Source organism: Rhinopithecus bieti, unplaced genomic scaffold, assembly GCF_001698545.2.
Source record: "Rhinopithecus bieti isolate Rb0 unplaced genomic scaffold, ASM169854v2 scaffold_425, whole genome shotgun sequence".
NCBI lineage: Eukaryota > Metazoa > Chordata > Mammalia > Primates > Cercopithecidae > Rhinopithecus > Rhinopithecus bieti.
In genome coordinates this window covers 4,888,961-4,901,327 of record NW_016803361.1, presented here as the reverse complement: position 1 = coordinate 4,901,327, position 12,367 = coordinate 4,888,961, and the positions used below count along the sequence as shown (strand labels likewise).

Genomic DNA, 12,367 nt, shown 5'->3' with positions numbered 1-12,367 from the left:
TATATATATATATGTTGTATCCACTAGAGCTACTTAGTGAAGTTTCTACAGATGAAATACAAAGATGTCTGGAATTTGATTTAAAATATTCCCGGTTGGGTGCAGTGGTTCACACCTGTAACCCCAACACTTTGGGAGGTCAAGGTGGGAGGATGGCTTAAGGCCGGGAATTCAACCAGCCTGGGCAACATAGCGAGACCCCGTCACTACAAAAAATTTTATTTTACTTACTTCTTTTTTAGAGTCTCACTCTTTCACCCAGGCTGGAGTTCAGTGGCATGATCTTGGCTCACTGCAGCCTCCACCTCTCAGGTTCAAGTGATTCTCCTGCCTCAGCCTCCTGAGTAGCTGAGATTATAGGCGCTAATTTTAAAATTCGCCAGGCGTGGTATTACACACCTGTAGTCCAAGCTCCTTGGGAGGTTGAAGCAGGAGGATTGCTGGAGCCCAGGAGTTCTAGACTGGAGTGTGCTGTTCCAATCCTGTGTCTTCACTAAACTCAGAATCGATATGGTGACCTCCAGGGAGCCAGGGACCACCAGGTTTCCTAAGGACAGGTGTACTGGCCCAGGTCAGAAATGGAGCAGGTCAGAACTCCCACGCTGATCAGTAATGGACTCGGGCCTGTGAAGAGCCACTGCACTCCAGCATGGGCAACATCGCAAGACCCTGTCTCTTAAAACACAAGTGTCAAAGTGAATATACATTAAATCCAAGATAGAAAAATATAACTATAAAGGGTATTATTCAAAGAATCAGAGAACATTTGCAGATGACTGTATATTAGAGAATATCGTGGCCAGGCGTGATGGCTCATGCCTGTAATCCAGCACTTTGGGAGGCCGAGGCGGGCAAATCACCTGAGGTCAGGAGTTCGAGACCAGCCTGACCAACATGGAGAAACCCCATCTCTACTAAAAATATAAAATTAGCTGGGTGTGGTGGCGCATGCCTGTAATCCCAGCTACTTGGGAGACTGAGACAAGAGAATCGCTTGAACCCAAGAGGCAGAGGTTGCAGTGAGCCGAGATCGCGCCATTGCACTCCAGCCTAGGCAACAAGAGTGAAACTCCGTCTCAAAAAAAAAAAAAAGTAAATGGGCAAAATGTTAACAATAGGTGGTGCCAGGGAAGGAGTGTTGGGGTTTTTACTGTGCTATTCTTAAGGCACAGAAATGGAAGTTGGGGAGCTGCTTGCCTCTGAGGCTCGCCCTCTGCCCTGCCCCTGGTGGTGCCGCCCTCGATACACGGCACACTGGGATGCCTTCGTGTTTTTAACACCCCCGAGGATTCCATTGTCTGGCCGTTCGTAGCTCACTGAACCAGCCACTATTGGAGGGCACTGAGGCGGTGGCCAGCTGTTGCCATTACAGGAAGAAAATCTAACAGTCACGTTTGAAAACGCAGACGGCTCAGGTACCCCCAGTGCCAGTCACATGTCCAAGGCGGAACCCCGGAATCTTCACTTTCACTGGCAACCCTGTGCGATTTCTTTTCTCTCTTCAATATGCATGATGTGATCTGTCTCACTTCCCTTTTTGCTTTTGAAATCTTCCCGGCTTCCTCCGAAGGAGAGCGAATCGTACAACGAATCCCCGTGGACCTGTCCACTTTGGACCCCTTTTTTCCTACCTTTTACTTGTGGACCAAATCAAGTCATTTATGTTGAGAGCATGCCAGGTTCAGAATCCAGTCGGGCGCTGCCTCGCACTCTCGTCTAACTGCCTTCTCCAGCCCTTGTATTTTGTATGAACTAGTCGTTAGATCAAAAGCCTCGATCGGAATCAGGATGGGATTTTGTGTTCTCGTTTTGTGTGTTCATTTGGTCAGTGTTTTGGCAAGAATCTATCCAAGTGCCGATGCAGTCTTTCCCAAGAGTAATAGGAAGTGTCGTGGAGGTTTGCAGGGAGAGGCGTCGTCCATCAATTGAGGGAGAAGCTAGGAGCCTTACTGACCCCTCTCCTCCTCCTCCCTCCCTGGCAGTGCAAAGAGCTGTCTCACTCTTCTCTCTGAACGACCCGGCCCTGAGCCCGGACATCCCGCCTGCACACAGTCCTGTCCACAGCCACCTGAGCCTGGAGAGGGGACCACCGACCCCCAGGACCACCCCTACCATGAGGTGAGGTTTCCCTGGGAACAACCGGGTTCATACCAGCGGCAGGTCTGTGCAGTGGAAGAGGCTCACCCAGAGAGAGGCAGCCACTGCGGGTCACCCCCACCACTCTTCGAGCAGAAGCTGATATAGCAGCTGCTCCCCTCTCCTGACACAGTTGGAAGGTCATTACACCGCACCTGTCTATGCACTGGGGATCCACACTGACTAAGACAGACTCTGCCCAGTTCCAACAGATCTCCTGGTCCAGCGGAGATGACACTTGAATCAATACACATGCAGTTGTTTCGCTTCCAACTTGGAAAACTGCTAAGCAGGCCGGGCACGGTGGCTCACACCTGTAATCCCAGCACTTGGGGAGGCCAAGGTGGGTGGGTCACTTGAGGTCAGGAATTCAAGACTAACCTGGCCAACATGGTGAAACCCCGTCTGTACTAAAAATACAAAAATTAGCCAGGCGTGGTGGTGTGTGCCTATAATCCCAGCTACACGAGAGGCTGAGGCAGGAGAATCACTTGAATCCGGGAGGCGGACGTTGCAGTGAGCCAAGATCGCGCTACTGCACTCCAGGCTGGGCCACAGAGCAAGACTCCATCTCAAAAAAAGAAAAAAAGAAAGGAAAGCTGCTCGGCAGTGTCTCCCAATCCCCCAGCCCTGTGCCCCTCGCCAGCCCCATCGCTGCCTGGCTCCCGCCTATCTACTCCTTCGTCTCCTCCTCTGCAGATTCCTAAACCTCACAGACTTCTGCCTCATGCTCACCCTTCCCAGCCTCCCTGCCAGGGGCCATGCTGGGCTATCTGAGGACCCAGTGGCAACTGAGGCCAGGCCTGGCCCTCAGGAGGCTTCACGGGGGAAGGAAGAGGACGGGGACAGATCTCTCACATTTGTCATCTCACGCGTGGCTTCTCACATTCAGCGCAGCATATTTGACTGCACTCACTTGGCAGAAAACAAAATTAAAAAGAGGCAGAGAGAATGTAAATGGCACATTCTGCCTGTACATGGATTTAAATAGTGCATTTCACACTCGTCTGCACACCTCACGGTGCAGGGTTCTATATACAACCATCCGTACACTGTACTTCATGGGCAGTGGGAGCAATTTTTGAGGGTAATTTTGACTTCTTGCTTTTCACACTCTGGCTTCAGAACTCAACCTCCACCACGAACGTAGGCCCCGCTGTAATTACAAGAAATCGGCAGTTCCAGATGGTGCTGCCAGGCTCGGGGGCAGGAGCAGCACGGGCTGTGGGAAGCAGTGGGACCTGTGGCCCCTGGGCAGCACTCCTGGAGTCCATTTGCCCCCATCTCCCTCTGCAGCTGCAGATTCCCAGGACTCAGCAGCAAGGTTGTAGGAAAGGGTGGGTAAGGCAGGAGGGCCAGCCCCCGACCGCCACCACCTGTGCACCCACAGCGTCTAACAGAGCCTCCTTCAACCCCAACTCCAAGCGGGAAGGGGCTGTGTGTTCTCTGCAGGGGCCAGGCAGGCCCAGGGCTGGGAGGATCTGCAGAGGGGCAGCTACTGGCCGTGGGTCCCTGATTCAAATCCAAGCACCAGCACGTGGGTGAGCGATACTGCCTGCATATCCTCCGCTGTCCAGTGGGTAACTGTGCAGCACATCCGAAGGCCACAGTGGGAGAGGAGCTCTGTGAGATGAGCCAGGCAGCCTGAGGCTTGGTGCGGGTTGGCTCTCAGTGATGGGCACATGGTCAGCATCACTGACAGGACCGTTGTGGGTCCTGCCCACGAGGGCGGGCCCTTTTGACCATCTGTCCATTCTCATGCTTCCTGTGCCTGGAATGGTGCCTGGACCCGCCAGGTGCTCAGCAGGCATCTGTGGAGTGGGCTCTTTGTGTCCTGGAGGTACGAAGAAGGGGTGCTCCCTGAACTCACATGCACGGCCCAGCCTCAGGGAAAACACACACTTCAGGGCGGGCACCCACCCTTCCCCTGGCCTGGTGCTCCCAACACCCCATCCGCATCCACAAAGGTGCCCTTGGAGGGTGGAGTATGCCGGTGGAGGGCTGGCTTCCTGCTTCCCCTGGGAGCTTCTCCTCGGGCTTCGCCAGAATGTCAGCCTTAAGGGGGCCCGTACCCCCAGGCTCCTCAGCTGTGGGCCAGAAGCCCTCCTCAGGGGCTGTGGGGCCTCAGGCTGACCTTGTCCCTGTCTTTCCAGTGAGGAGCCACCCCTGGATCTGACAGGCAAGGTGTACCAGCTGGAGGTGATGCTGAAACAGCTGCACACTGACCTGCAGAAGGTAATGCCAGGGGCCACGCCCTCTCCATCCCACTTCCCAGACACTGGGCAGGGTGGTCAGCAGGGATCAGGCACCTGCCCCGGCCATGCAGCACCCACCCCACCCCCACACCTCCTGTGCTTAACTGCAGTCATGGATGAAGAGTAAACAGTGATAACACCCAAGGCTGGCAAGTACTCAGGGAAACTCATCCATTCTTGGGGGGAGAATAATCAGCCCAGGCTTTTCAGGGGGCAATTGGACAACATTTATCAAAAATGTAATTGTGGCCAGGCGCGGTGGCTCATGCCTGTAATCCCAGCACTTTGGGAGGCCAAGGGGGGCGGGGGTTGCCTGAGATCAGGAGTTCGAGACCAGCCTGGCCAACATGGTGAAACCCCATCTCTATTAAAAAGTATAATAATTAGCCAGGTGTGGTGGCGGGCGCCTGTAATCCCACCTACTTAGGAGGCTGAGGCAGGAGAATCACTTGAACCCGGGAAGGTGGAGGTTGCAGTGCGCTGAGATCACGCCACTGGGCTCCAGCCTGGGCAACAGAGCGAGACTCCGTCTCACAAAAAAGAAAAAAGAAAATGTTGACCCAGTAATTCCACTTGTGGGAATTTATCCATGCCAGTGTGAGTACAAAGAGATTGTGAACAAGGACGTTCATTGCCACACTATTGGCAATAAAAAATTGGAGCCAGCATGGCTGTCACTCAACAGGAGAACGGCAGTGTAAATTACAGGGCGCCCATGCAGCAGAACAGTGTGCAGCCAATTAAAGTAATAACAAATCTATATATTTACTAACAGGCAAAAGAAGTCCAGTAACTTACATAAAAACCAAAGCGAGCTGCAGCACTGTTGCCTAGAACATCATCATACTTATTTATTTATTGTTTAACCACCACGGTTGAGAGGGCCATCTAGAAGGTGACAGTCAATTTGTTCTTTGGACTTGTCTCCATGGGGCGGGAGGATGAGGAGGAGACTGGCCAGGTGTGGTGGCTTACACCTCTAATCTCAGCACTTTGGGAGGCCGAGGCGGGTAGATCACCTGAGGTCAGGAGTTTGAGACCAGCCTGACCAACATGGTAAAACCCCATCTCTACTAAAAATACAAAATTAGCCGGGCTTGATGGCGCACTCCAGTAATCCCAGCTACTTGGGAGGCTGAGGCAGGAGAATTGCTAGAACCTGGGAGGCAGAGGTTGCAGTGAGCCGAGGTCAAGCCATTGCACTCCAGCCTGGGCGACAAGAGCAAAACCCAGTCTCAAAAAGAAAAATGAGGAGGAGACTTTTATCTATTGTTTCTATACTTCTGGGTAAAAGTCAGAAAGGTGGCAGAGCATGTAATGCGTAAGTCCTCAAGCTGTGGAATCAACGGGGCCCAGGTTCTGATCCCCGCTCCACCGCATAATGCTTTGCGACCTAAGACAAGTCCCTGCCTCCGGGGGCTACGTCCTCCTGGAAGAATGGGGTCTGCTCAGGCCACTCTGCCTCCATGTCTCAGCTCCCCACTTGCTGTGTGAGGCTGGGGTCCTCTTCCAGGAAACTGGGGATAGCAACAGTCCCCAAGTCCTCAGGTAGTGTGAGGGTGGGATGCGGTGGCCTTAACAGTGCTGTTTGTCAGGCGGTGACTCCACCTCGGGCTGCATTCCAGGAGCCCTACATAGATGAGCTCCAGGCAACCCTCAGCCCCCTGGTAGGGTTGCGGGAACCGAGTGACTTGCCCAGGGTCCCTCGGTTGTGGAGAGGCAGAGTGGGATGTGCACCCCGGCCTGACCTGGCTCTAGTGGTCGGCTCCAAAGCACAGCCAGGCCAGGGTTTGCAGGCCCCAGGGAGCCATCGGCTGTTCCAGGAACAGCCAAGCCCACCTGCCTGACGCCAGCTTCCCACCCCACGCAGGAGAAGCAGGACAAGGTGGTGCTCCAGTCAGAGGTGGCCAGCCTGCGGCAGAACAACCAGCGACTGCAGGAGGAGTCGCAGGCCGCCAGCGAGCAGCTGCGCAAGTTTGCAGAGATCTTCTGCAGGGAGAAGAAGGAGCTCTGAGGCGGGAGGCCACCACCTGGCCTTCGCTCCTTCCCTGCAGGCCATGGCCCTGCTCGCCTCTCTCCCTCCACTCGGCTCCCAGCTGCCCATGTGACCAAGATGACTCAGCCAGGGCCCTCCCCATGGACACAGAAACCCCGGTGGCCTCACTAGGGCTGTGAGTCAGGGTCAACGCACGGCCCTCATGCCCCAGAGGGCGACGTGGTCTCAGGCCTCCCTCCGAGCTGCCCAGCTGTGGTCCTGGTGAGCTGGGCCGTGCTTACACCACTTCCGGGCCTGTCCCGCTGTCCCCGTCTAGCCTCTTCCTGGGACCAGCCCTCTGAAGCTGATGGGGACAGAGAGAGGAGCCAGTCTCCAGACCCCTCGGCTCCAGGAGGTCACATAGCAGGTTTCTGCACCATGCACAACGGCGTTGCGGCTTGTGGGGCCAAGGCCCCTGCATGAAAAGTACAGCGTGAAAGCAACCCTTTCTTCCCCACACCCAGAGAGGTGAGGCCCGCGTGGACACAGACCAGGGCGCCTCGTCCCTAGCGCGTGAGCTCCAAAAAGCACGAACATGATCCCCCCCAACCCCTCCTCCCAAAAAGCTGCCAGGAGCACTTTCTTAGAGTTTAAATTATTTTCTTGGGGGCCTGAGGATAGAGAGAGGCAAGGCCAGCCTCTAGAGCCAATTTATTTGAGAGAGAAACTCTATTTGTACCTCCGGGACGGTTTATATGATCTTTTTCTATCAGCTCCTCTTCCACCAGAGGCCACTGCACCTGGGCTGGGGGTCCACAGGCCCCTCCACCTTCAGCTAACCAGGTCAGGCCGGGGCGGTGGAGCCACCACACAGCCGACTCTCTCCTCCTCCCGGCACAACCTGGCCCTGACCAGCAGCCTCGGCTTCTTCTGGGCTCCAGGAGGGGCTCCCTGGGCTTCAGTACAGGGCTGGAGGAGAACAGCCTTCACCTCCTCCCCTGGTTTTTTTTTCCTTTGCAAGTCTCCCAGCCCATCTCTCCGAGCAGCGACCACCAGACCCCCTCACCGTGCTCCCTGGGGAACACTGCGCCCCGCGAACCCCACTGGACGCTGGTTCTCTAAAGGCAATAAGGGGCGGCCACGCCGGTGTGGTACCACGCTGTTCACCCAGGAAACCGTTTCTTTTTTTCCTTCTTTAAAACAAACAGAAAAGATATATATATATATATATTTATTTTTTCATGTAGAGTTGGCGCCAGAACAAGCCTATATGGCCACAGTCTGTGGATTCACCCCCCCAACCTCAAGCTGAGGACCAAGGCGTGTCCCCCGTGGGCTGGGGGTCAGTGGGAGGACCAGAGGGAGGAAGTCAGGGCAGGCGGGCAGGCCGGTGCCCTTTCTGGGAGGCACCAGGCGGGGAGGAGTTGGCAGAGCAGGTCTGGCCATGAGCCAGCACCAGGCAACCCGGCCCTTGTCCAGGGACCCCTGCCACCTTCTCTCTGGGGTCAGGAACCTCAGGGAAGGGGGCTCCGGGGACTGCATGGGACGCAGGCACTCAGGGAGGTGCCGGTGTGGATGGGTGGGGGTGAGAGAAGAGGGTTCTCATCGCGTCTCCTGTGATCAGCCTCTGGCCCCCTGGAGGAGGAACCCTCAGTGCTGCCCCTGCCCCACCCTCACCCCCCACACCAAGAGTGAGGTGGGCATGCCCCGGCAGCGTCCTCAGCCCTGGCCAGCTACTGTGATGCCATCTTCTCCCCATCCCCTTCTCTGGGGGGCCCTCCCGTCCCCACCCCACCCCTTAGACCCTAATCGGGCCCCTTTTGTTTTCTTCGGTTGTCTCCTCCCATCTTCAGATCATTCGAATCATTTTGGGGACTTAATCATGTACATGGACAAGTGTAAATTATGATTTTTGGTTTTGTTTTGTGTTTTTTTTAAGGATTTCTGCAAAAACAGATCTATTTAATTTGAGGTTGGTGTTCTATCTGATGGCTGAAGATAGCAGCAGGTTTTTTTTTTTTTCATATGTTGATTTTTTTCATTTGGATTTTTTATTATTATTCTTTATTGTCTTTTTTTTCCCCCCCATCCCTGTCTTGAGATTTTCTGGCATGTTTCTGGAGGTTTCAAAGGAAATAAATGTTTCATAGAAATAGCTTGTGTGTTCACTTCTGGGGCAGCTGCCTGGAGTTGCTGACGAGAGGGTGTGGTTCCGCATCGGCCCCTCCTCCTGCTCCTGTCCTCAAGTCCCCCACACCATGACCACCACACACGTCCTAAGAACCAGGGGCACCTGCCTTGCTAACTTCTTTTCCTTGGAATCCAAAGGACAGAAATCCAACACTCAGAATGTGAAATGTCCTTAAGTTCAAAAGAGTGAAATTCTGCCTCAGAGGTACTGGAGGCCTGAAGGCCAGACCTGGCTCAGCCGGTTGTGTTGGGTCTTAGAAATAGTGGCCAACTTTTAATCTGGACATTCAGCCAGGCGCTGTGGCTCATGCCTGTAATCCCAGCACTTTTTGAGAGGCTGAAGCAGGAGGATTGCTTGAGCCCAGGAATTCAAAACCAGCCTGGACAACATAGCAAGATCCTGCCTCTAAAAAAAAATTTTTTTTTTTAATTTTTTGAGATAGAGACTCTTTCTTTCGCCCATGCTGGAGTGCAGTGGTGCAATCTCAGTTCACTGCAACCTCCGCATCCTAGGTTCAAGCGATTCTCTTGCCTTAGCCTCCTGAGTAGCCGGGATCACAGGCACCCGGCTAATTTTTGTATGTTTGTAGAGACGAGATCTCACCATGTTGGCCAGGCTGGTCTCGAACTCCTGACCTCAAGTGATCTGCCCACCTCACCCTCCCAAAGTGCTGGATTATAGGTGTGAGCCACCGTGCCCGTGCCCCGCCTTTTTTTTTTTCTTGTTTTAATGGAGATTGCGCGTGAAGAAGGCCAGGTTTACAGCCTGGTTGGTCTTTCCTTTGCTGCAAGACTCACAAGGGGCCCCTGCCTCCTTTGGTCCCGGCCACATGGCTGCATTTGGGACACTGTCCCCCTTAGGTCTGTAGAGGTGGGAGGAGACCCCCGCCGCCAGTTGCCAAGTGAATGCTTTGGGGGTAGGAAGCAGCCCCTCATTGCCCCAGATCTGCATCTGGCCTGATGAACATTTGCATTTTGGGAATCCGGATCAAACTGACTTCGGAATCAGGAAATTCCTCCTGAAAATCCCGAAGTCCAGCGCCTCGAGGGAAGCCTAGCCTCCTGATGGGGCTGGCCAGGTGGGGTCTTTCTGCCCCCCTTACCCATGTACCTGTCCTGGAGTTTCACATCCCTGAGCTAAAACCTAGTGCTTCTCTGACTCAGACCCTGGCCCCTCCAAAAAATGTCTTTTTCCAAAAGGCGTGGGGCTGGCATCCGGAGGAGCAGGACCAGCCATTCCCACGTCTCCTAAAAATTCTGGAGTTCTCTAGACACCCTCCCAGTCTCCGCCCTCCTCCTCGACGCCCCGTCCTCAACCCGCACTGCCCTCCCCCCGCCACCAGGCGAAGGGGGCGGGAAGCCTGGGAACAGGCTGTTCTCACATCCTCTCCTGGCGCCGGAGCCACGCCAGCTGCTTCCAGCACCCCACAACTCACACGAACGCCAGCCCCTGGTCGCGCCCGAACTGTGCTTTGAGGCCTGGCCCTTCCCTTCGTGTCCCAGTTTCCAGCTTCCTCTGCCCGCCTCGGACCTCCCTGTCCCTCCTCACCAATCTTTCTGGGTCCCTCATATCTCCGGCTCTCTCTGCAGATTGTTCTGCTGTTCCCCTAAATTCTGTCTTCTCCTTCTCTCTCCTGCTACCCGCGTCTCTCCCCATCTCTGCCTGTTGTCCTGGGACTTTGCCTGTCCCTGATCCCAAGTCTCTCTCTCCACCTGCAATGTGGCTCCTTCTCTGTCTCCCCTCCTGGAGGACCTTTACCTAAATCTGCTGCTGCTCTTTCCCAATCACCATCCTCCTCCTCCTCCTCCCGCCTCTCCCAGCATGTCAGCCATTCTTTATTACTGTTATTCCCTCTCTCCCACTAAACCTCCTTCTCACCCCTGCTCCCTTCCTCTCTCCCAGTCCCTCCTGTCTCTCCCTTCTGCACCCTCCTGCTCTTTTTTCTGATTCTCTCAATAACTGTGTGACTGTCCTCATCTCTTTCTCTCTCCTGATCTGTGTCCTAGTTCCCTCACTCCTCACTCCCGCCCCCCCACGTGTCGCCCACATCTCAGTCTCTCTCCCAGTGCCAGTGTCTAGATACCCTCCTGCCCTCCCTTAGTACCTCTCTTTCCGCCCCATCCCCACTGCTGATTTGCCCCACATCCAGGACAGGGAGCTCCCTGGAGATGTCTGGGCCTGGGATGACACCTCCTGACACCCCCGTTCGCCACCCCAGCCTCAGGAGGGGCCAACCCACCGTCCTCTTCCCAGCCCTTCCCTTCCCCCGGCCCGGCTCCTGCCTCCCTCCTGGCTGCGCCCGCTGCAGCTGCAGCAGCCCGTTGCCAGGGCAACCACAGCTGGCTGGGCGGGAGCCCCTCCACCCCATCCCCCTTCTCCTCCTTTCTGGCAAAGCAAGGCGGAGCTGGGACAAAGCCGGGGAGAGGCAGGGTGCAGGCGGGAGGAGAAGGAGGTGGATGGAGGTAGGGGCTGGCTGGTCGCCTCACCCCCTACAAGGCCCCGCCGCCCCGACCGCTGGCCCTCCTTCTTGGTGATGCCCCAAACCAGACGGGAGAACGAGGCAGTCGTGGGCAGAGGGGTCAGGCCCAGTTTAATACACAGAACAAGTTAATTCACAGCAGAGGCAGGCAATAGAGGAGACTCGGTGACAAGTGGGAGGGCACTCCTGGACTGGGGGACATCCCCCCAAAACCCACCACCTCCCCCACCTGCAGTCTGTTTCCCTTTTAAAACCCGAACAACAAACACACACAACCACAAGAAACAGCCACACCCCTCACTCCCCCCAGAATGGCCAGTGAGGGGGGCGGGGCCGCCAGGCCTGGCGGGGCGGGAGGAGGGCGGAGGAGGGAGGAAAAGGAGTCCGTGGCGGAGTCTGTGCTTCTCATTCCAGCAGGCGCTGGGCGGGGGCCCACCCGGCCCCACCACCGCCACCCACCAGCCACGGCAGGCACGGGGCGGGCACAGGCCAGGGCGGTCGGGGAGGGGCAGGAACAGAGTTCAAAACCAAGGTTCACATCATGCAGTATCCACCGTGGGCACCGGGAGGGGCAGGTGGACACCACGCCCACCACCCTGGGCACAGGAGGGGAAGGTGCCCACCTTGGGTGGGGCGCGGGACGGCTGCAGCTCCAGAAATTGGGGTTGGGGCGCCCGGCAGGGGGCCGGCAGAGGCGGGTGCCCAGTGGACGCTCTCAGCAGCGCCCCTCCACCCAGCCAGGCCTTGGAGGACTCTTTGTATATATTAACTTCTTTTCCTTTTTTTTCTTTTTTTTTTTTTTAACTTTTCTCTTTTCTTTAGAAAAAGGCTCTGTCCATGCCCCTGGCTGGCACCCACCACCCCCCATGCCCGCCCAGAGGCGGGGTATGGCTTTGAGGGGAGAAGCCCCTGGTGTCCATTTGCCAAGGGACAGAGAGGGAGGGAGGGAGGGAGAGGCCCTGGCCGGGCCCCCCACCCACAGGGCAGACATTCCACTTGCACAGAGGGGAGGGGGTGGCCCAGCCCCCTCTCAGCTTCCCCTCTCCCCTCCCGCTGCGGGGCATTCAGGGTGGAGGAGAATTGAGGAGTTCAGAGAGGCAGGTAGGCAAGCACCACCCCAGAGTCCCGGCGTGCTGAGCCGGCCTAGGTGAGGGTGATGTAAGCAGAGGCCTTTTCCTTCAGGTGCCGAAGACAGAGGTGACAGCTCCAGCTCCCTGCGGGGGCGGCCGAAGCTGGAGTCAGGCCCAGGTCCAGGAGGGCTGCCCCAGCCCCTTCCCACCCAGAGGACACAGTTTTCGACAACCGGGAGATGGGCGTTCCCACCCTCCCCC

At 56.1% G+C, this 12,367-nt stretch overlaps 2 protein-coding genes across 2 annotated transcripts in view; one reads left to right on the top strand and one right to left on the bottom strand.

Moving 5' to 3' along the window:
• Positions 1 to 8,520, top strand: part of LOC108535301 (signal-induced proliferation-associated 1-like protein 3) — a 10,706-nt gene extending 2,186 nt beyond the window's left edge. Inside the window, exons 2-4 of the mRNA XM_017881237.1 lie at positions 1,983 to 2,118; positions 4,290 to 4,371; positions 6,262 to 8,520. Coding sequence (XP_017736726.1) covers positions 1,983 to 2,118; positions 4,290 to 4,371; positions 6,262 to 6,405 — 362 coding nt within the window. The 3' untranslated portion in view covers positions 6,406 to 8,520. The remainder of the gene's footprint in view (positions 1 to 1,982; positions 2,119 to 4,289; positions 4,372 to 6,261) is intronic.
• Positions 8,521 to 11,121: 2,601 nt separating this feature from the next.
• Positions 11,122 to 12,367, bottom strand: part of LOC108534449 (zinc finger protein neuro-d4-like) — a 7,917-nt gene continuing 6,671 nt past the window's right edge. Inside the window, exon 8 of the mRNA XM_017879823.1 lies at positions 11,122 to 12,307. Within this exon, the coding sequence (XP_017735312.1) occupies positions 12,180 to 12,307 (128 nt within the window). The 3' untranslated portion in view covers positions 11,122 to 12,179. The remainder of the gene's footprint in view (positions 12,308 to 12,367) is intronic.